Below are 21,832 nucleotides of genomic sequence, written 5' to 3'. Positions count from 1 at the left end.
AGCCCTATTGTAGAAAACATTATTTTGGTGTACCAAATTGACTGTTCTTGATTATGCTTGTTGATGGCTTACTCTGAATACACCACTTACAGCACTTTTCTCTGATACTAACTGAATGTAGGTTATATCAAGTAAAATCCATTGATTTTATAGCAAAACTAAATTGCAGAATTGCAAATAGATTGCGGTGAAAGCAAATTGGTGGTCCTTTATTCTGGCAGGAATTAGACTTAAGATTATATGTTGATGATCATTATTAGAGTATTCACCATCCTGTATAACTTGTGTTTGACAGTGTGAATTGCAGCATTGAAAAGCGCCGTCGTGAGCAAGAGAGCAAATACATCGAGGAGCTGGCTGAACTAATCTCTGCCAACCTAAGTGACATTGACAACTTCAATGTCAAACCTGATAAATGTGCAATCTTGAAAGAAACTGTGAGGCAGATTCGTCAGATAAAGGAGCAAGGTAATCTGGTACATTATAACCATCTACGAAGCATTACTGAAGGAAATATCCAATGAACTGAGTCACTGTCAAATTTGTTTTGGTCATGCTCCTCTGAAGCACCTTGGGATGTTTTAATATGTTAAAGATGTTATATTAATGCAATTAGTTGTTATAAAGTTTGTTTGAATTACCTTTTGAAGTACAGTGCCTTTGAAATTAGGAATTGATAGTGAAGCCTAGAAAAATGTTTGGTGCTTTCTGACACTAAAATGCCAGATAACTCCTGTACCATTCGCATAAATTTTCCTTTATTAGCCTCAGAAGATCTCTTCCCATTGCAGTAGTCTTTAAGATCTCTCGTGCTCTCTCCCTTTTTAAATAAAAATGTTAATTCATGCCCAGTAATGGGCACCTTAACATTGAATGATTGCCATTGTTAACAGGCAACTTGCACTTCTATCAGTGTTACAACAACAGGGGACCTCAATTGTTGCAGTGATGGGCCTTGCAAGCTACTGTTGGGTTTGCAATTGCAGCTAACTGTACAAAATCCAATTCCTCCCTTCCCTCCCTTCCCTTCGTCATCAATGGCAGGTCTACAAAAGGTTGTGATTTGGACTATTAGCTGGACAAATGTAAATGGAGCTTGGTCACTGTTTAACTACAACCCCTCTGGGCTGTTGAGCTACAGATAAAACTGACTTAGAAACTTAAGAACATAAGGAATAGGAAAAGGGGTAGGCCATTCAGCCCTCTTGAGCCTGCTCGACCATTCAGTAAAATCATGGTTGATGTGATTGTGGCCTTAACTCCACTTTCCTTCCTCCCCCCATTAACCCTCGACTCTCATGTCAATCAAGTATCCGTCTGTCTCAGCCTTGAATATATTCCATGACCCAACCTCCACTGCTCCCAGGGATGGAGAATTCCAAAGGCTAATGACCCTCTGAGAGAAGAAATTCCTCTTCTTAAATGCCTTTATTTTTAAATTGTGTGCCCTAACTCTAGATTCCCCCATGAGAGGAAACATCCTCTCAGCATCTAGCCTATCAAACCCCCTCAGAATCTTATGCTTCAAATGGTCACCTCATGTTATTCTAACCTCCAAAGAGTATAGGCCCAACCTGCTCATCCTTTCCTCATGAAACAACACCTTCGTCCTAGGAATCAGCCTAGTGAAGCTTCTGTGAACTGCTTCCAATGCAAATATATCCCTCCTTAACTAAGGTGACCAGGACTGTACTCCAGTTGTGGTCTTACCAGTGTCCTGTACAGTTATAGCAAGACTTCCCTACATTTATATTCTATCCCTTTTCAATAAAGGCCAACATTCTGTTTTCCTTCCTAATTATTTGCTGTATCTGCCTGCTGACTTTTTGTGATTCATGTACAAGGGCACCCAGATCCCTCTGTAATACAGCCTTCTGTAGTCTCTCTTTAAATAATCTGCTTTTCTAATCTTCCTTCCAAAGTGTACAACCTCACATTATATTCCACCTGACAAATTTCTGCCCACTCACTTATCCTTTCTATATCCCTTTACAGACTCTTTGCATCCTCCTCAGAACTTGCTTCCCTACCTATCTTCATATTGTCAGCATATTTGGCCACAATACAGTTGACTCCTTCATCCAAGTCATTAATATAGATCATAAGTAGTTGAGGCACCAGCACTGATCCCTGCAGCACTTCTCTGATTAGTTTGTTATCCTGAAAATGACCTATTTATCCCTAGTTAGCCAGTCCTCTATCCGTGTTAATATATCACCCCCAACACTGTAAGGTCTCATCTTCTGTAGTAAGTAACCTTTTATATGGCACCTTTTCAAATACCTTTTGGAAATCCAAATACACTACATCTACTGGTTATTATCCACCCTGCTTGCTACACCCTAAGTTTGCATATTACTGAAAAGAGTCATGCTGTTGAAGCTTTCACTCATCCAGACAGTTCACAAGAATACCAACAGGAAAGTGAGCAACAATACATACTGCATTAGAGGAGAGTGCTAATTAACTGCCATGACTTTGTTCAAATTCAAACTAGGCAGGTTGACTCTGGTCAAGGCACTCTCATGTGAAGTGAACTAGGTTGTTGGAAAAAATGAGCTTGGCAGTTAAGTGTTCCCTGGTGCATTCTCCTTAGCAATGCCTCTACCAACCAGAGTCCACTTGCCAACCAATCAGCGCTCTCTTCTAATGCAGTGTAAATTGCAGTTCCCTTTACTGTTGATATTCTTGTGAACTGTCCTTATGAGTGTAAAATGCAAAGCTTCGACAGTATGTCTCTCTTTTTCAACAGTACTCAAATTCTGTGCTACCAAGTGTCCATCTAATTTGTCAAACATGATTTTTCTTTCTCAAAACCATCTTCATTCTACCAGATTGTATTATGATTTTCCAAATGTCCTGATACTACCCCTTCAAGAAAGGATTCTGGCATCTTTCCAATGACACATGTTAGGCTAACTGGCATATAGTTTTCTGCTTTCTGTCTCCCTCCTTTTTTGAACAGAGGTGTTACATTTACAATTTTCCAGTTCACTGGGACCTTTTTAGAATGCTTTCAGCATTATTCCTACCCTTTCAAGAATTGTATAGTAATTACCTTATTTTAATTTGCCATTTGTCTGTGTGCTCCCAGAGCAAAGAGATTGAAGTCTTGTTCCTATATGATAAGCTTTAATTTGGATTGTTGTACAAAAATCCATAGTTAATTTAAGTGGAATTGGTGGAGGTGGGGGTGTGGGCATCATATGTATTCATCCTGCAGAGAAATATTCAAATGCTAGATTCTAAACTCTATTACCACTACTACTTTTTGTCAATGATCAACTTTGGTGAAATATTTAGCCCAATATTCCATATTTTCTTTTGTGACAACTTATTTATATTCTAGCTAAAACAAAAAAAATGTAGCTTTTACTGAGTTTCTCAAATTTACCAGAGTTTTGGGGGTTCAATTTTGTTCCACATAGTCCAACATGACTCTGTTCCAAAGAGTCATATTGGATTCGAAACATTAACTCTGTTACTCCCTCCACAAATGTTGCTGGCCCTGCCAGCACAGTTTTTCTATCTTTGATTTTTTTTCCTTGACTTCAAATGCCCTGTCCTATCTCTGAAATTTCCTCCAACTCAATATCATCCTCTGAAGTATTCATTATCCTGACTCCAATCAATTGTGAAGGTTTCCCTTTCATTCACTCACTACAGCATTAGTGACAGAACCTTCAGTTGCCTAGTCTTTCTTTCTAGAATTCCCTCCCTTAACATCTCCACCTCACCCTCCTCTTTTCTAAGCTTCCTGAAATTCCATTTTATTTTTTGTTGCCCCTCCTAATCCTTCTATTCTTGGCTCAGTGTCCCTCTTTTCCTTACACCTATCCATGAAGCACATAAGGATTTTCTTCTGTTAAAAGGCACTATGTAAACATAACTTGCTTTTGAACTTGGTAAGTTAAATATCAATATCTTGGGGGTTACCATTGACTAGAAGCTGAACTGGACCAGCCATTTTTTTAAAATATATTCGTTCATGGAATGTGGACATCACTGGCCAGGCCAGCGTTTATTGCCCATCCCTAATTGTCCTTGTTTAGATGGCATTTTAAAAGTCAACCACATTGCTGTGGGTCTGGAGTCAGATGTAGGCTAGACCAGGTAAGGATGGCAAATTTCCTTCCCTAAAGGAACCAGATGGATTTTTTACGACAATCGACAATGGTTTCATGGTCTCATGGTCATCATCAGACTTTGAATTCAAATCCCACCATCTGCTGTGGTGGGATTCAAACCCAACTCCCCAGAGCGTTACCCTGGGTCTCTGGAATACTAATCCAGTGAGGATACCACTACGCCACCACGTGGCTACAAGAGCATGTCAGAGGCTAGGAATCCTGCAGCGAGTGACTCACCTCCTGACTCCCCAAACCCTGTCCACCATCTACAAATCACAATTCAGGAGTGTGATGGAATACTCTCCACTTGTCTGGATGAGTGCAGCTCTCACAACACTCGAGAAGCTTGATACCATCCAAAGCACAACAGCCCAATTGATTGGCACCCTCCACTACGAACGCACAGTGGCAGCAGTGTGCCATCTACAAGATGAACTGCAGGAATTCACAAAGGCTCCTTAGACAACACCTTCCAAACCCACAACTTCTACCAACTAGAAGGATAAGGGCAGCAGACACATGGGAACACCACCACCTCGAAGTTCCCTTTCAAGTTATTCACCATCCTGATTTGGAAATAGCTCACTGTTCTTTCACTGTCACTTGGTCAAAACGCTGGGACTTCCCCCTTAACAGCACTTTGAGTGTGCCTACACCACATGGACTGCCGCAGTTCAGGAAGACAGCTCACCACCACCTCGAGGGCAATTAGGGATGGGCAATAACTGCTGGCCTACCAGCAACACACACGTTCCCTGAATGAATTAAAAAAAGTTGAGCTGAGACACTGGTGTATTGGAATTGTGTTCAAGAAATTAGGGTGATGCTTTAACTTTTTTTAACCTATACTTAGTATCTCTGTTTACAGCTCCAACTTTAAAAATATACTCCCAGGTTACTCCCAGGAAACAATGGACATGTAGCAGTGAAACTTGAGAGCAGTTTTTCTATTTGTGTTTTTTTTTGTTCTCTGTGCAATTAGAGATGATTGTTTTTCTTCATAGGAAAAGCATCTTCAAATGAAGATGATGTGCAGAAAGCTGACGTATCTTCAACAGGGCAAGGAGTCATTGACAAGGATTCATTGGGTCCTCTCTTGCTTAAGGTAAGCCTCAAAGGCACAACAGATTTTGTTTTCATTTTTACAACATATGCAATTAAAGAAACTTCCATTGGACAGTTTAATTACCCAAGTAGACTTTGGGCAGAGAAGTTTTTTATCTTTTCTTCTCTCATTGCTACTGGATATATATCTTTTAAAATATACATCTTCACTTACTGCTCTGAAATGAGCCCTGTGGTGAATTCTGATAAATATTTCTGCAGAGATTTTTCGTAGCAAGACATGGTTTTCTTTTTGGTTTGTAGGCCTTGGATGGCTTTCTGTTTGTGGTCAATCGAGATGGAAACATAGTGTTTGTGTCTGAAAATGTTACCCAGTACCTTCAGTACAAACAGGAGGAGCTTATGAACACTAGTGTGTATAACATCCTTCATCAAGAGGATCGTGATGAATTTCTTCGAAATTTGCCAAAATCTACAGGTAGGACAAGTGTGTGTGTGTGTCTCTGTGTGTGTGTCTCTGTGTGTGTGTCTCTGTGTGTGTGTCTCTGTGTGTGTGTCTCTGTGTGTGTGTGTCTCTGTGTGTGTGTGTCTCTGTGTGTGTGTGTGTGTGTGTGTGTGTGTATATATATATATATATATATATATATATAGAGGCAAGAATTTTTTTTAAATTTCAATTTTGCGACAATATTGGATCCTACAAATCAACATTCCCATCTATTTTGAAAGAGATAGATTTCCAACTTGGTGTTAATTATGTGTCCTATAGTTGAAGGCAGCATGGTAGGTGAGACGATTACACTCTATTGTAGTTGAGGAATCCTCCGTTGTCCCTGGATATTTAAAAAAAAAACACAAGGCGCCATCTGATGCTTTTAAAATTGTGACCTAGGGAATTAAGTGTCTAGCTCAGAATGCAGCTTTCCACCCCTGTCCTCTTACCTGTGTCTATTTGGTAACCAAATCTTCGCTAGCAGGTGGGAACACCCAGCTTCATGGTGCACACATGGAAAGGTTATTAATCCAACTAAGCCATTTGGCAGATATATAAACCCAAGCTGTGAGTACTTCTTTTGTACTTCAGAAAAGCTGTCCACAACAAATCAGTTTAGATACAGGGTGACCAACACCACCAAGGAGAGGTACACTGCCAAACAAGTTGACAACATGAATTGACTTACATCTTTGACCTATCAAGCTGCCTTGAGATAGAAGCGGCGACAGTTCAGAGCAAGAAATAGCTGGAATTTTATTGCCAGAGTTGTGACAATTAAGGTAGAGCATTAGGTGGTCCTTCAATCTTCCTTCTTTTTTCTGTGACATTCATGATCTTTCACAAAATCAGATAAGAGCTGACTGTTGTCATTGTGACCATTATTGGGAATTAAATATTGATTCTTGGACCTTCTTAATTTAGCATCAATTTGACTCCCTTTGCATTCCTTGCGGATAAGGCCTGAGGCAGGATAACATAGTGGTTCTTCAAAATTCCATTTGGCAGCTTGAATTTTTGTGGGAAGTAGCCTAAGCTTCAGCGATGGATACCTTTATTAGCACCTTAAAGCTTTCAATTTAATAGTCTATAATGGTAGCTGTCAGGAAGAAGTACATTTACGTCAAGGGCATGACTATAATCCATTGGGGTGTGGCCCTGAGCAATTTTAATTCAGAGCTGCTGCTTGCTGAGGCTTTCAAGCTCACAAATTGAGACTTCCTGTGCTTTCCTTTGGCAGAAAGCTGTTTTGATAAACAGCTAATGGTATCCAGATTGTAAAAGGCACAAAGTAATGCATTTTGTGTGTCAATTAACACCTACCTTAGATTTAAATGTTCAGTTGAAATAAGATTTTGCTAACCCATTTCTTCCCATGATTTCTTGTGACTTTCATGCTTCCTTTATAAAGAAAATATTCTGACCCAGCAATACAGCAACTGGGTGAGAGGAAGAGATTGGGGCTTGGTATGGCAGGGAGCTGGGGATCAAATCTCAGCAGGATGCTCAAGATTGGAGCTTAGTGGATAGAGGGTGGTCACCAGTGGTGAGCAGTGGCGAGCAGTGGCTGTGATTGGCAGAAGAGAGGCTAAGAGCTTCCTTGAGGGTTCGGAGAACAGTCCTGCTCCTCTCTGGTCCACCAGCAATGCATAAAATTGAACGTGAGGTCCCACAGTTTCTAGCATCTAATATTTTGTACTACCACAGTAAACTTATACATGGGCTTGGAGAGGTGGGGGTTGGAAGAAGAATGTCATACTACCAATTTTAATGTGGTTCAGCCTTTACATACAAACTGCTGTCCTATCTAGCCATTCCAATTTGGAACCCACTGATGGCGGGGAGATAGTGGTGTAGTGGTAATGTAATCCCAGGTTAGTCTTCTGGGGACATGGTTACAAATCCCACCATGACAGCTGGTGGAATTTAAATCAACTTAATAAAATCTGGAATTGAAAGGTAGTCTCAGTAATGGTGATCACGAAATAAAATTCCACCTAATTCACTAATGCCCTATAGGGAAGAAAATCTGCCACCCTTACCTGGTTAGGCCTACATGTGACTCGGACCCATAGCAATGTGCTTGACTCTTAACTGCCCTCCTGAATGGCCTCGTAAGCCACTCTGTTTGAGGGCAATTAGGGATGGAAAAAGAAATGCTGGCCTTGCCAGCGACGCCCACATCCCATGAAAGAATAAACAAAAAGAAATGCTGAAGAAGTGCATCATTTGCCTTCATGTTCTCTTGATACGGCAATGAAAAGCTGGTGAGTAGTGAATGCTGGTACTTTTAGTGTGAATGGCTGGCATCTGAAGAAATAAGACTGGATATAAAGGTTTGTTTTTAAAAATGTTAGAGCAATAAAGGTGTTCCAATAGAAAAAAGACAGCAAAGCAGAAAGTTAAAACTATTGAAAGAACAAAAGTTTTGTATACTTTTTTTCTTTTTCAGATTGAATTTTCTTTATGTTGGTACACTTGAAGCTAAACATTTTAAGATTAATTCTTTCAATACTTGTAAACTCAGTTCTAAATATTTCAGGAACATCTCCAGACAAATTCAGAAATAAAATATCTAGTGTATGAAATCAATGCTCATGATTTGAGATCCTTGAAAAGTGTAGGTTTATTGGGATGACTTGGTACAGCCAGGTATTGGGAGTTGAGATATTCCTGGAGCAGCCTGAAGACTTGCCTATGAGATGATAATTCCCATTAATTATTAGCCTATTAACAGGTGACTTATTGTAAAAGTAGGTTAATAGTGGGGTTTGGTTAGTTTCTATGTGTGTGTGATTTAATTGAATTGGAGACAGCTGGTCTGGAGGGTTTGATTCATCAGAAGAAGCTAGGTTTGAAATGTTAAATATGTACACATGGCTGAAGTCTTAGAATGTAAGGTGAGGAGAATTTGCATTTTTAGAGTTTGAATTTCAAAGAAATGGTAGGATGTTTACACCTAGCCAGAGAAGCTAGGTGAAGCAGTGTGTTTATTTTTCCCCAAAGGCTACTGACAATATTAACACCATGAAAAAAATTATATTATGAGGAAGGTAAAGTTCCAAAGACAAACGGGAACAATAGAACTTACAGTGAAAGGGAGAAACATGTATAAAGGAGAATGAGCATTTATTGCCCATCCCTAATTGCCCTTGTTCAGTGGGCAGTTAAGAGTCAACCACATTGCTGTGGGTCTGGAGTCACATGTAGGCCAGACCAGGTAAGGACGGCAGATTTCCTTCCCTTAAGAACATTAGTGGGCTAGATGGGCTTTTACAACAATCAACAATGGTTTCATGGTCGTCATCAGACTTTTGATTCCAGATTTTTCTTGAATTCAAATTTTACCATCTGCCATGGTGGGATTCAAATCCTGGTCCCCAGAGAATTACCCTGGGTCTCTGGAATACCAGTCCAGTGACAATACCACTATGCCACTGCCTCCCACTTAAGCCTGCTGTTTACAGAAACTAAAGCTGAGAAATCCACTTTGAATTCTACTGTCCAGGGTATTGTGGTGACTTGCCTGAATCTGTTTAAAATCTTTTTTTTTTAAACTGTTGCCTTAATGGGGTTGTAACTGGAAGCCAGATTAATTAGGGGTTTTAGGAATTATTATAGTAGCAATTATTATAGTAGCAATTTGAGACCTATGTGTGTGCTTGAAATCTTTTCTTTTGTTAATAAATGTTTAATTTAGTTTTCTAAAAAATCTCAAGTCTTGGTTGAATTATTATTTCTGAATTCAACGTGCATCTCGAAATAAATACAAATTGCAAAGCTGTCGTGATCACGTGATCAAGTTTCCCTCGTGGATTTGATCCACCTGGCACACATCATCTGCTGCATCGTAAGATATCTGAATGCTGCCAATGCATGCACATCCAGAATTTACAGATTGAATGTCTGATTTGTTAACCATAAAGATTGCCGTCTTTTTGCTCATGATCTGCGTCCACTTATTCCTCAGTGAATGGGGTTTCTTGGACAAACGAAACACAGAGACAGAAGAGCCATACGTTTAACTGTCGTATGTTAGTTCAGATGCCATATGATTCTTTAGAGGAGTCGAATGGAAACCATGAGCCACGTCAGAAATATGAAACTATGCAGTGCTTTGCACTTTCTCAGCCGAAGGCTATGACTGAAGAAGGTGAAGGTAAACCTCTAATATATTAAGTCAATAGGACTTGTATAAAAAAACTGAAGTGATTTGTTTTTATTAAAGTAGGTCACTTAAAAAAATTGGTTGCGATGTATCAAGCTTTCAGGTTTTCTTTAATTCATTCATGTAACATAAGTGTCACTAGCAAGGCCACCATTTATGTTCACCCCTAATTGCCTTTGAGAAGGTCTACCTGAACTGCTACAGTCCATGTGTTGAAGGAACACCTGTAGTGCTGTTAGGAGAGAGCACCAGGATTTTCCAGCAATGATGAAAAAACAAAAACTTCCAAGTCAAGATGATGTGAGCCTTGGAGGGGTACTTGCAGGAGTGGTGTTCATATGTGCCTATTGCTCTTATCCTTCTAGGTGTTAGAGGTCACGGGTTTCATAGTTGATGAAGCCATGGCAAGTTGCTACAGTGCATCTTGTAGATGGTACACACTGTAGCCACAGTGTGCTAGTAGTGGATTGGGTACCGATCAAATAGACAGCTTTGACCTTGATGTTGTCAAGTGTCTTGTGCTGTTGGAGCTGCACTCAACTATGCAAGTGGAGAGTGTTCCATCACACTCCTGACTTGTGCATTGGTAGTAGAAAGGTTTTATGGAGTCAGGGTACGTCACTTTCAGCAGAATATCCAAACTCTGACCTGCTCTTGTAGCCAAAGTATTATTGTGGTTGGTCCAGTTTTGTTCCTTGTCAATGGTGAGCCCTCAGAATGTCAGTGACGGCAATATCAATAATGCTAATGCTGTTGAATGTCAAATGGAGTTAGCTGGACTCTCTTGTTGGGGATGGTGATTGCCTGGCTGTGACTGCAAATGTTACATGCTACTTTATCATGCGAATGTACATATTAGGAGCAGGAGTAGGCCACTCAGCCCCTCGCACCTACTCCATCATTAATAAAATCATGGCTGGTCTGATTGTAACCTCTGCTGCACATGCCTGCCTACTCCCAATAATCTTTCATTCCCTTTTTTATCAAGAATCTATCTAGCTCTTAAAAATGTTCAAAGCCTCTGCTTCCACTGCCCTTTTGAGGAAGAGAGTTCCAAAGAGTTGTGACTCTCTGAGATAAAAAAAATTTCTTAATTTCTGTCTTAATGAGCGACCCCTTATTTTTAAATCATGACCCCTTGTTCTGGACTCCTGCCCAAGAAGAAGCATCCTCTCCACATCTAGTCTGTCCAGACTCCCCAGAATCTTAAAGATTTCAATTAAGTTGCTTCTTACTCTTCTAAACTCCAGTGGATACAAGCCTAACCCGTCCAATCTTTCCTCATAAGACAACCTGCCCATTCCTGGTATTAGTCTAGTAAACCTTCTGTGAACTGCTTCTAATGCATTTATATCCTTCCTTAAATTAGGAGACCAGTACTGTACACAGTACTCCAGATCTGGTTTCACCAGTGTCCTATATATCTGAAGCATAGTCTCCCTACTTTTGTAATTTGTAACCCTTACAATAAATGATCAGATCCTATTAGCTTTCCTAATTACTTGCTGTACCTGCATACTAGCCCTTTGTGATTCATGCACTAGGACACCCAGATCCCTCTGAATCTCAGAACTCTGCAACCTCTCACCATTTAGATAATATGCTTTTTTATTCTTCTTGCCAAAATGGACAAGCCGGAAAGTTATCCAGGGCTTTCTGCATGTGGACGTGGACTGCTTCATTATCTGAGGAATGGCAAATGGAATTGAACATTGGTGTTGGTACATGAAAGGAAATAGGGTAAAGTTAGCGCATAATGCTCTATAGCAAATTTTTTTTTAAAAAGTTAGTTTTTTTCCTGTGGTCAGAAAGTGGAACATTTTCTTAAATTACCCAGTAAACAATTTAAATCTGCTTCAGTCTTCATAGTATTAAAAACTTTAATTGAGTTATTTTTTTTCTTTCCCCAGAGGACAAGCCCAACTTTCCTAACATTTCCTCATAACTTAAGTTCTTGAAACCCAGAATCGTCGTGGGTGCTTGCTTTTGTGCACCTGTAGCTGCTTTGTGTCAGGCAAATAAATAACATGAACTATTGTCCATGGCAAAGAATAATATTTTGTTTTTATAAAATGAGTTTACCATTCTGATCTAGAAATTAGAAATAAAAAATCTGTTTTTTCTCTTTCAGATCTGCAGTCCTGTATGATTTGTGTAGCAAGACGGATTACACCAGTGGAGAGATCGCCATTTCCCTCCAGTCCTGAAAGCTTTGTCACAAGGCACGATATGACAGGTGAGCACTGAGAGAAACCACCTTGGTTAATGGAAAAGGTTGTCCAAGCTGCATAATTTCTAAGTTAATTCATGTACCATTTTAAATTAACTACAGGAAAAAGGCTTTATTTATTTTAAAGCCATTCTTATAAAACTTCAATGACTGGAAGCTTAGGAATTCTGTGCTCATTATATGCTGGCCATTTAAAAGATATCACCTTGTGAAAGATATCATTGAAGCAAAGTGTAAAAAGTGTAAACAAGTGTAAACTTGTAAAATTGCTTTCTGTTAGTCATTTTGCAACTACAGTGAATCCTATTTATGTAAAATAACTTAAAACAATTTATAAGTATGTTCTAAGTACTTTGCTTTTTTCCATTTCCCACACTTATATTCTCCTTTATTTCTGAATAGCATTCCTTATTCTGAGCCTTTCTAAGTTTGGTGTTCAAATTACCTATCTTCTGTGTCTCTGGGGTCATCATTCTGAAGTGCATCATCTGAAACTGGCCATTGACCAGATGAAAACAAGTACCAAGGGTATTTTTTTTTCAGCTATCTGAAGCCCGGGGTTTAATATTGAGCATTTCGCATATTTCTTCCCCTTTCCCTGCTAATTGTTCAAACCAAACCTGACACTGCACAATGTTGGTGTTCGGTTCTTCCATAAACTGAATTTCAAACATTACAGCTACTTGCTTTCACCTTCACAATATTGTCCAATTCCATCTCAAACTCTTACTACTGCTGTTGAAATCCTCATCTATGCTTTGATGGCTTTTAGGCTTGATACATCCCATTGGTCTCCTCAGTTGTGCTCTTCGACTCGTGCAGAATTCTGTCACAAGTGTTCTGCTCCATACTAATCCCTCACTTCTGTCAACCTTTTTTCACCAAGATCCTTTGGCTTCTTGGTCCTCTTGTGCATTGACTTTCAAATTGTTGTCCTTGTTTTCAAATCCCTCCAATGGTTGCCCTTGCAAGTTTCAATTCCATGGTCTTGAAGACAACTCTGCTTTTCAAACTCTGTTTGACTGTGTGGTGCCACATACTTTTCCACTTTAGTATTGATTCAGTTACCTCGCCCACACTCAGAAATTCTGTTTGTATACACATCCACAGAACAAGATTGTCAGAATGTTTAAACCAACTTGTCAATGGTTAAAAGGCATATTGTAACTTCCAGAATTCTGATTAGCTCTGAATTAAGTCTGCTTTTAGGCTAAACAGACTATACAAATATACATTGTTCTTCATCACAATCCCTCATTTACTTTATTCTTTCCCACTCTAACAATTGAACTGATTCCATGTTAAGTTCCTTCCCCCTTGTTCCATTTTCAGGCAAGATTACTTCAATAGATCCAAGTTCCCTGCGTGCCTCAATGAAGCCAGGCTGGGAAGATCTTGTAAGAAGATGCATTCAGAGGTTCTTTCATCATAATGATGGGCAACCATGGTCCCTGAAAAGACATTATCAAGAAGGTGAAGTATTACAAAGTTACATGGCCTAGAAAAAGCAGTTATTGATGAATTGTGAGGAATATGAGGCCCACATCCTGATATTTCTAAGTAGAATTGAGATTTGTGAGTGATGTGGGGCTGGTGAAAGAACAGGACAAGCCTTCAAAAACAACTTTATTAAAATGAAAAACATCATTATAGCTCAAAGACACTGTAGCTTTACAAACAATTTGTGCATTGATCAATTTAAAAGAAAAATAGACCTGAAATGACTCATTGGTGAATAATGTTCTTTGACAAACCTCTATCCTGCTTAAAAACAAAAAACTACGGATGCTGGAAATCTAAAACAAAAACAGAATTATTAGGAGAAACTCAGCAGGTCTGGCAGCATCGGCGGAGAAGAAAAGAGTCGACGTTTCGAGTCCTCATGACCCTTCAACAGAACTGAGTGAATATTAGGAGAGGGGTGAAATATAAGCTGGTTTAAGGTGGGGGGAGAGAAGTGGGGGGGTGGGGGTGGTGTGGTTGTAGGGACAAGCAAGCAGTGATAGGAGCAGATAATCAAAAGATGTCACAGACAAAAGAACAAAGAGGTGTTGAAGGTGGTGTTATTATCTAAACGAATGTGTTAACTAAGAATGGATGGCAGGACACTCAAGGTACAGCTCTAGTGGGAGTGGGGTGGAAAGACTAGCAGGGCATAAAAGATTTAAAAAATAATGGAAATAGGTGGGAAAAGAAAAATTTATATAAATTATTGGAAAAAACAAAAGGAAGGGGGAAGAAATGGAAAGTGGGTGGGGATGGAGGAGGGAGTTCAAGGTCTAAAGTTGTTGAATTCAATATTCAGTCCGGAAGGCTGTAAAGTACCTAGTCGGAAGATGAGGTGCTGTTCCTCCAGTTTGTGTTGGGCTTCACTGGAACAATGCAGCAAGCCAAGGACAGACATGTGGGCAAGAGAGCAGGGTGGAGTGTTAAAATGGCAAGTGACAGGGAGGTTTGGGTCTTTCTTGCGGACATACCGCAGGTTTTCTGCAAAGCGGTCACCCAGGTTACGTTTTGTCTCGCCAATATAGAGGAGACTGATAGACTGTCCACCCATATCCATTACAAGCTTACTGACTCCCACAGCTACCTCGACTACAGCTCCTCACACCCTGCTTCCTGTAAGGATTCCATCCCATTCTCTCAGTTCCTTCACCTCCGTCGCATCTGTTCCGATGATGCTACCTTCAAAAACAGTTCCTCTGACATGTCCTCCTCCTTCCTTAACCGAGGTTTTCCACCCATGGTCGTTGACAGGGCCTTCAACCGTGTCTGGCCCATATCCCGCGCATCCGCCCTCATGCCTTCTCCTCCCTCCCAGAAACATGATAGGGTCCCCCTTGTCCTCACTTATCACCCCACCAGCCTCCGCATTCAAAGCATCATCCTCCGCCATTTCCGCCAACTCCAGCATGATGCCATCACCAAACACATTTTCCCTTCACCCCCCCCCCCCCCCCCCCCCGGCGGCATTCCGTAGGGATCGTTCCCTCCGGGACACCCTGGTCCACTCCTCCAACACTCCCTACTCCTCAACCCCCACCAATGGCACCTCCCCATGTCCACGCAAAAGATGCAACACCTGCCCCTTCACTTCCTCTCTCCTCACCCTCCAAGGGCCCAAACACTCCTTTCAAGTGAAGCAACATTTCACTTGCATTTCCCCCAACTTAGTCTACTGCATTCGTTGCTCCCAATGCCCTCTCCTCTACGTTGGAGAGACCAAATGTAAACTGGGCGACCGCTTTGCAGAACACCTGCGCTCTGTCCGCAAGAAAGACCCAAACCTCCATGTCGCTTGCCATTTTAACACTCCACCCTGCTCTCTTGCCCACATGTCTGTCCTTGGCTTGCTGCATTGTTCCAGTGAAGTCCAATGCAAACTGGAGGAACAGCACTTCATCTTCCGACTAGGCACTTTACAGCCTTCCGGACTGAATATTGAATTCAACAACTTTAGATCTTGAACTCCCTCCTCCATCCCCACCCCCTTTCCGTTTCTTCCCCCTTCCTTTTGTTTTTTCCAATAATTTATATAGATTTTTCTTTCCCCACCTATTTGCATTATTTTTTAAATCTTTTCTGCCCTGCTAGTCTTTCCACCCCACCCCCACTAGAGCTGTACCTTGAGTGTCCTGCCATCCATTCTTAATTAGCACATTCGTTTAGATAATTTCAACACCTCTTTGTTCTTTTGTCTGTGACATCTTTTGATTATCTGCTATCACTGCTTGCTTGTCCCTACAACCACACTACCCCACCCACTTCTCTCCCCCCCACCCTCTCTCTCTCCCCGCCCCCCCACCCAAAACCATAAACCAGCTTATATTTCACCCCTCTCCTAATATTCACTCAGTTCTGTTGAAGGGTCATGAGGACTCGAAACGTCGACTCTTTTCTTCTCCGCCGATGCTGCCAGACCTGCTGACTCTATCCTGCATTCTCTGTCATGTAATAAAGTGTTTCTGGTTATTGGGGCTTGTCCATTTAATTATTTCTCAATTAATCAGTACCAATTCCTTTCCTCCCCCTCACCCCAGCCAACACTATGGCACTAGGTAGATTACTGCTGTGTGTTCTGACCCTTCCTATATCTGAGCTGGTTGGCTGAATTTGGATGTAGTATGTAGTGGACGGCACAATGCGCTTACCTAATCCTCTGCCCCTAGAGCACATCAAAGGCCACCAGGTCCATCCATTTCAGGATTTGCTACCCTTTTTGTATTTTTTTAAACAAAAGTAATGAGTTTAAACTATTAGACCGAGCAAGCAGCTGGCTGCAGCTGCCCAATTTCAAAGCAGTTTATCCTCTCCCAATGGCCAAGATATATATTGTTGCCTTTTTTGTCTACTTTTTAAAATTTTATCCTTCTTTGTTTTCTCACCAAATGTTTTCTCAACACAAAGCAAAATGTGTAATAGCGAATATTGTGTAAAGATTTTGAAAGTTCTGTTGCTGCATTTCTGACTCTGCTGTTACTTAATGTAATTAGCATATTGACCCAGTAGATTATATTCTTTAACTTTTTTCCTTTCCTACTTAGCCTTGACACAAGGCCAAGCTGAGAGTCCCCTTTATCGATTCTCCTTGTCGGATGGCACTATAGTCACTGCACAAACTAAGACCAAACTTCTACGCAACCCAGCATCCAATGAGTCCCTTGGCTTTGGCTCTACACACCTGCTGCAAAGGTACAGGGACATACTGATATGTGCAACTATTTAATAGAATTTTTTCTTTTACAATATTTTAGAAGTGCAGCTTTTATATAATGTTTATATTATAGCTGTCCATCATCTCCTCCGTATATTCGAGCGGGTAGATTCATAAGGACATATTGTGTGGTCCATTGTCTTTCTACTATGTTTTTGTTTCTGCGGCACAGTATTTAATAACTGCATAGGTACAAGAATTGCCATGTCTGTGTGAATTCTACTCTTTAGTAGTTCACTAGATGGTTTTTCAGATTTGCACAAGTTGACTTTACTTTCTGCGATCCCTCATTACTTGATTGAACTCATCACTTCCAACGAAGGCCTAAATGAAGTCCAGAGCCTGTAGTGTGGGAAGTGATGTCCCATCTCACCATGGTTATTGTCCCAATGCCATTTTGTTTTTTGCCTGAATCGATTTGTCAGTTGGTGATTTAATTTAAGATCAAAATTCAGAATTTGTTTATTGTGGCTTTCCAATGTGAAAGATGTCCCATCATTACCAATGCAGAGTTTGTATAGGTATGGACCAGTTAGATCTGCAAAGTTAGCGCAGATTTTGTCTATGGAACAAAACAGTACAGAAAGACCAGTTGCAACACTGAAGCTCATGCTTTGGGTCAGTTTATTTTTAAAACTATATAGTAAATATTGATAAAAACAAAAAAACTGCGGATGCTGGAAATCCAAAACAAAAACAGAATTACCTGGAAAAACTCAGCAGGTCTGGCAGCATCGGCGGAGAAGAAAAGAGTAGACGTTTCGAGTCCTCATGACCCTTCGACAGAACTGTCGAAGGGTCATGAGGACTCGAAACGTCTACTCTTTTCTTCTCCGCCGATGCTGCCAGACCTGCTGAGTTTTTCCAGGTAATTCTGTTTTTTAGTAAATATTCAGTTGCTTTGCTTTTGTCTTCACTTGAAAAATATTTTGAGTTTTCTGGAAATTTGGCATTGGTTGCAGAGGTTCCAGAAGACCTGAGTAGAGCTTTGTATTTCTGCTTATCCAAGTTACACTAGTGTACATGGATTATTTTTACCCATTCTTAATTGTGATATACAATAAGGGTCAACAGCATAAGGGCCACAATGATTTGTGTTTATAGGCCGTTCTACTTTGAAAGCTTAAACTAAGTTGATAGTTGCTACAATAGATTACAGCCTATTAACTAAGTCAACAATTGTTAAGAGTCAAATTTTTTGCTTTTAGTTTGTGGCAGCTTTGAAGAGTCAGAGATATTAATAGAGCTGAGGAGGGTATGGAGATCTTGGGTGAGGGAATGGGGTTAGGCATGTCCAGATTTTTAATGACAGGAATGCCCTGAATGTGTTATCAAGATGTGTTTCTAAATGAATAAGATAATATAATTATGAACAATGCCATTATGTTCTTCGACTTTTATTCTTCCCAGTGAAGGAATGTCTAATTTCTGATGTTGAATCTAACCCCCAATAATCTTGTTCTATTTATAGGGAACAGAATGGTTGCAGATTGAACCAAACCAACTTGGGGCAAGAAATGATGAAAACACTTGCCACAGCAAGCACAAACTCTTCGGGCAATATGAGCATGCCATCAGGGGCAGCAGGACAGGGAATGCCAGTGCAAAATAATATGACCTATGGTGCAAATAATTTGAATGACCCCAGTTCTATGGGGCAAATGGGAAGGTTTGGCGCAGGAAGTGGGACTGCTGGTGCACTGAACCATGGGTCTGGTATGCAGACACCTAACTTACAGGGGAACAGTTATGCACTCACCATGAACAGTCCCCCACACAGTAGCCCTGGGGTGAACACAACCCAACAGAATCTAATGCTTTCACCGAGGCATCGGGTAAGTCCACGAATGGGACCCAGCCAATATTCTACAACTGGTGGCATGCAATCGCCGGTGGGACATATAAACAGCACAGGAAGTAGCACCTTCTCTAGTAGTTCCCTTAATGCACTTCAAGCCATAAGTGAAGGATTGGGAGTTTCACTCCTGTCATCACTATCATCACCTGGTCAAAAAATGGAAACTTCTCCAAATGTGAACTTGCTCCAGCAATCAAAGATGGGTAGCATGGATCTAAAAGATTCTCCTGGCCTTTTTGGGGAACACAACCAAGTTGAGAGCACAGTGGGTCGACCAGAAAGCAGAGATGCTCATAGCGAACAGAAGAACATCAAGGAAGGAAATCTGAACCTTTTTGGCAACAGTGATAACATAGAGGGCCAGAGAAGATTCCATGAGAACAAAAACCACACCAAACTTTTGCAGTTACTGACCTCTCCCTCGGATGACATGGGACTGACTTCGTTAACAAACTCCAACTTGGATTCTAGTGTTAAGGACTCCTCTCCAGGTATCACAAGTCCAACAGGGGTCTCCTCGACCTCGGCTACAGCTGGTGGCAACTCTGCAACCACATTGCACGGCTCTTCTTTACAAGAGAAACACAAAATTTTACACAAGCTGCTGAAGAATGGAAACTCTCCTGCTGAAGTGGCCAAGCTTACTGCAGAGGCTACAGGTAAAGAGTCTTGTCAGGATTCAGGCAGTATGACGCCAGTGGGAGACGCTGTCATCAAGCAAGAACAGATGAGCCCGAAGAAGAAGGAGAATAATGCACTACTGCGATACCTGTTAGATAAAGATGATCCAAAAGAACTCACTTTAAAGGATGTTAAGCCTAAAATTGAAGGAATGGACAAAATGGATCCTTGTAATGCAGCAAAAATTTCAGGTTCAATACAGGTGAAAGATGAAGTGCGCATCAAGACTGAACCAACTGACCAGGTGACAGAAAAATAATTGAATTTTACTGCTAGAATGTGTGCAATGTTGAGTTTCATTTTTTATAGCCCATAGTGTATTTTATTAATTGACATAGATTACGTACTGGGTTACAAGTAATGCTTGATATTGGATGCACCAATGCCCTAAGAACCCTGGTGATAGTGCTGTGCACACAAGATTGACAAATCAGCTGTGTCGTCTTTCTCCACACACCTCCACCCCCGCCATCATATTTCCCTTCATTGCACCTCCATGTTGCTGTTCCCTGTTGCATCAAAAATTCAAGAATCAGCCTTGGAAAATGAGGTTAATTCAACATTCCTTGTGTTCTGAAATGAGCATATTCCTGCAATAGGAAAATAAGCTTGTTTCAGTGGATATAAGAGGTAGACATATTCTGACTCCCCACCCCCCTCTAATAGTGTTTCTTCATTATGTCTCATTTTGCGTGATAGCACAACCTGATAAATGACTCCTTAAAAATGCCTGGGAATATGTTGCAGGTTGCATCATTATATTCCGGCTTCAGATTGCTGCATCAATGCCTGTTTGGTATATTTATGATCAGCACAGTAAATTCATTAAGTGAGCACTACTGCTCACGACTCAAAGGTGTCACATGATAAAGTCATGCATTAACTCTTGGTGGAGAATGTTGTTTCTGTATGGCTGCCATCTAGAACCTTGACCAGAGTGCTTAGAGGATGTGTGTTGGCAAACTGTTCAATGCTGGGAGAATATCACTGCCTAACCAGTTCTGTTCTCATCTAAAGTCATACCTACAGACTTTTCAGTGGATTATTAAATACTGGGGCAGGACCAGAACCTGATTCCCTGCTGTTTAAGGGTTTAGAGGCCATTTGTAGTTTCTGCTGTCATTGAGATCAGCTTCATTCTGTGCAGACCAGCATTAGAACCTGGGATCTTGCTGGCTGTATAATTTAATGTTACCCCAAGCAGTACTTTTACGTACGTGGCCCTGAACTTCCCAAGGCTGCAAAGAGAAGTTCTTAGGCAGATTGGCAGCAGCGAATGTGTGGTGGTGGGGTTGGCGTTGAACTTTGATCCGCCAGGGTTCTGTGCCTTATCAAAAACGGTGAAGCATTTGGAGGCAGGCTATTAATACATCCACCCAAAAATTGGCAGCTATATTATAAAAGCATGTAAATGAGGGGAATGCATCCCTCGTTTATGTCCTTACCAGCATTAACTGCCAAGGATACAGTTGAATTTGGCTCATCCAGGATTGCTAGGGACATGAGGCTGGGGGAGAGTTTAAACATACAAAGGCTGGATTTCTGTTACATCAACTGCAGAAACCATAAAAAGAAATAAACATAATTTGTAAGATTCAGTTCTACCTGCCAGAGGTCAGAGGGCCCATGAGCTCAAGTGGTCACCTGTATTTTAGCAACAGTTCAGGTAATGCCTGTATAACATTTAAATGGCTCTGAGATTTAGATGGTGAGAAAGGAGCAGCAGGCAAATGGGCATTTTTCCCCTTAATTTCAGGACCATACTATTCTTTTGCCCTGCATATTTTACTTTCATAGGATGTGGGTGTCACTGGCAAGGCCAGCATTTGTTGCCCATCCCTTATTGCCCTTGAACTGAGCGTCAATGACATTGCTGAGGGTCTGGAATCACATGTAGCCCAGACCAGGTAGAAACAGCAGGTTTCTATGGGCATTAGAAATGACAATCGATGATAGTTTTGTAGTGCTCATTCTTGAGACAAGGTTTTTTTAAAAAATATATAATTCCAGATTTCTTGTGTTGGGGTTTGAACCCCTGTCTCCAGAGCATTAGTCTGGGCCTCTGAAATACTAGCCAGTGACATTACCACAGTGGCATCGTCACATTCTCCTCCTGCACATCCTTACTTAACCTCTTACTTTGGATGAACCTTTGTTTGTAGATTTTTCACTATTTTCTTTCTTCATCTTATATTTTATTGTACATTTTCTTGAGAAATGATTTAATTATGTAGACATGCCCGCAGCACTTCTGTTGACATGGTCTCATTACAAATGACCTATTTCCATTTAAATAAAGCTAATCATGTGCAAAGATTTTAGATATAGTTTATAAAAGGTTTCTTCTGTTGAAACCTTTCTAAACAAAGCAAAAATTATATTTAGTTACCTGGTGGCTTGAGCAAACAAGCAGTTACTGGGATTATTTGCCATAAGTTTGTACTCATTCAGTTAGAATGGGCCTTTAACTCCTAATATTGATTTTTCTTTTAT

The 21,832-nt window shown here is 40.7% G+C and overlaps 1 protein-coding gene across 12 annotated transcripts in view; it reads left to right on the top strand.

Annotated features, from left to right (window-relative positions):
* LOC121286839 (nuclear receptor coactivator 3-like) overlaps window positions 1–21,832 on the top strand; it is a 268,327-nt gene that overhangs the window by 220,367 nt on the left and 26,128 nt on the right. For 11 of the 12 annotated variants that reach the window (XM_041203942.1, XM_041203932.1, XM_041203937.1 and 8 more), the window contains 8 exons: window positions 296–468; window positions 5,135–5,235; window positions 5,499–5,673; window positions 9,659–9,847; window positions 11,988–12,092; window positions 13,419–13,559; window positions 16,631–16,778; window positions 18,272–19,583. In XM_041203942.1, the coding sequence (XP_041059876.1) occupies window positions 296–468; window positions 5,135–5,235; window positions 5,499–5,673; window positions 9,659–9,847; window positions 11,988–12,092; window positions 13,419–13,559; window positions 16,631–16,778; window positions 18,272–19,583 (2,344 nt within the window). The remainder of the gene's footprint in view (window positions 1–295; window positions 469–5,134; window positions 5,236–5,498; window positions 5,674–9,658; window positions 9,848–11,987; window positions 12,093–13,418; window positions 13,560–16,630; window positions 16,779–18,271; window positions 19,584–21,832) is intronic. The other variant, XM_041203943.1, reaches the window with a different exon arrangement.

Source organism: Carcharodon carcharias, chromosome 14 (genome assembly GCF_017639515.1).
Source record: "Carcharodon carcharias isolate sCarCar2 chromosome 14, sCarCar2.pri, whole genome shotgun sequence".
In the NCBI taxonomy this organism is placed as follows: Eukaryota; Metazoa; Chordata; class Chondrichthyes; order Lamniformes; family Lamnidae; genus Carcharodon; species Carcharodon carcharias.
This window is presented reverse-complemented; position numbering and strand designations above follow the sequence as displayed.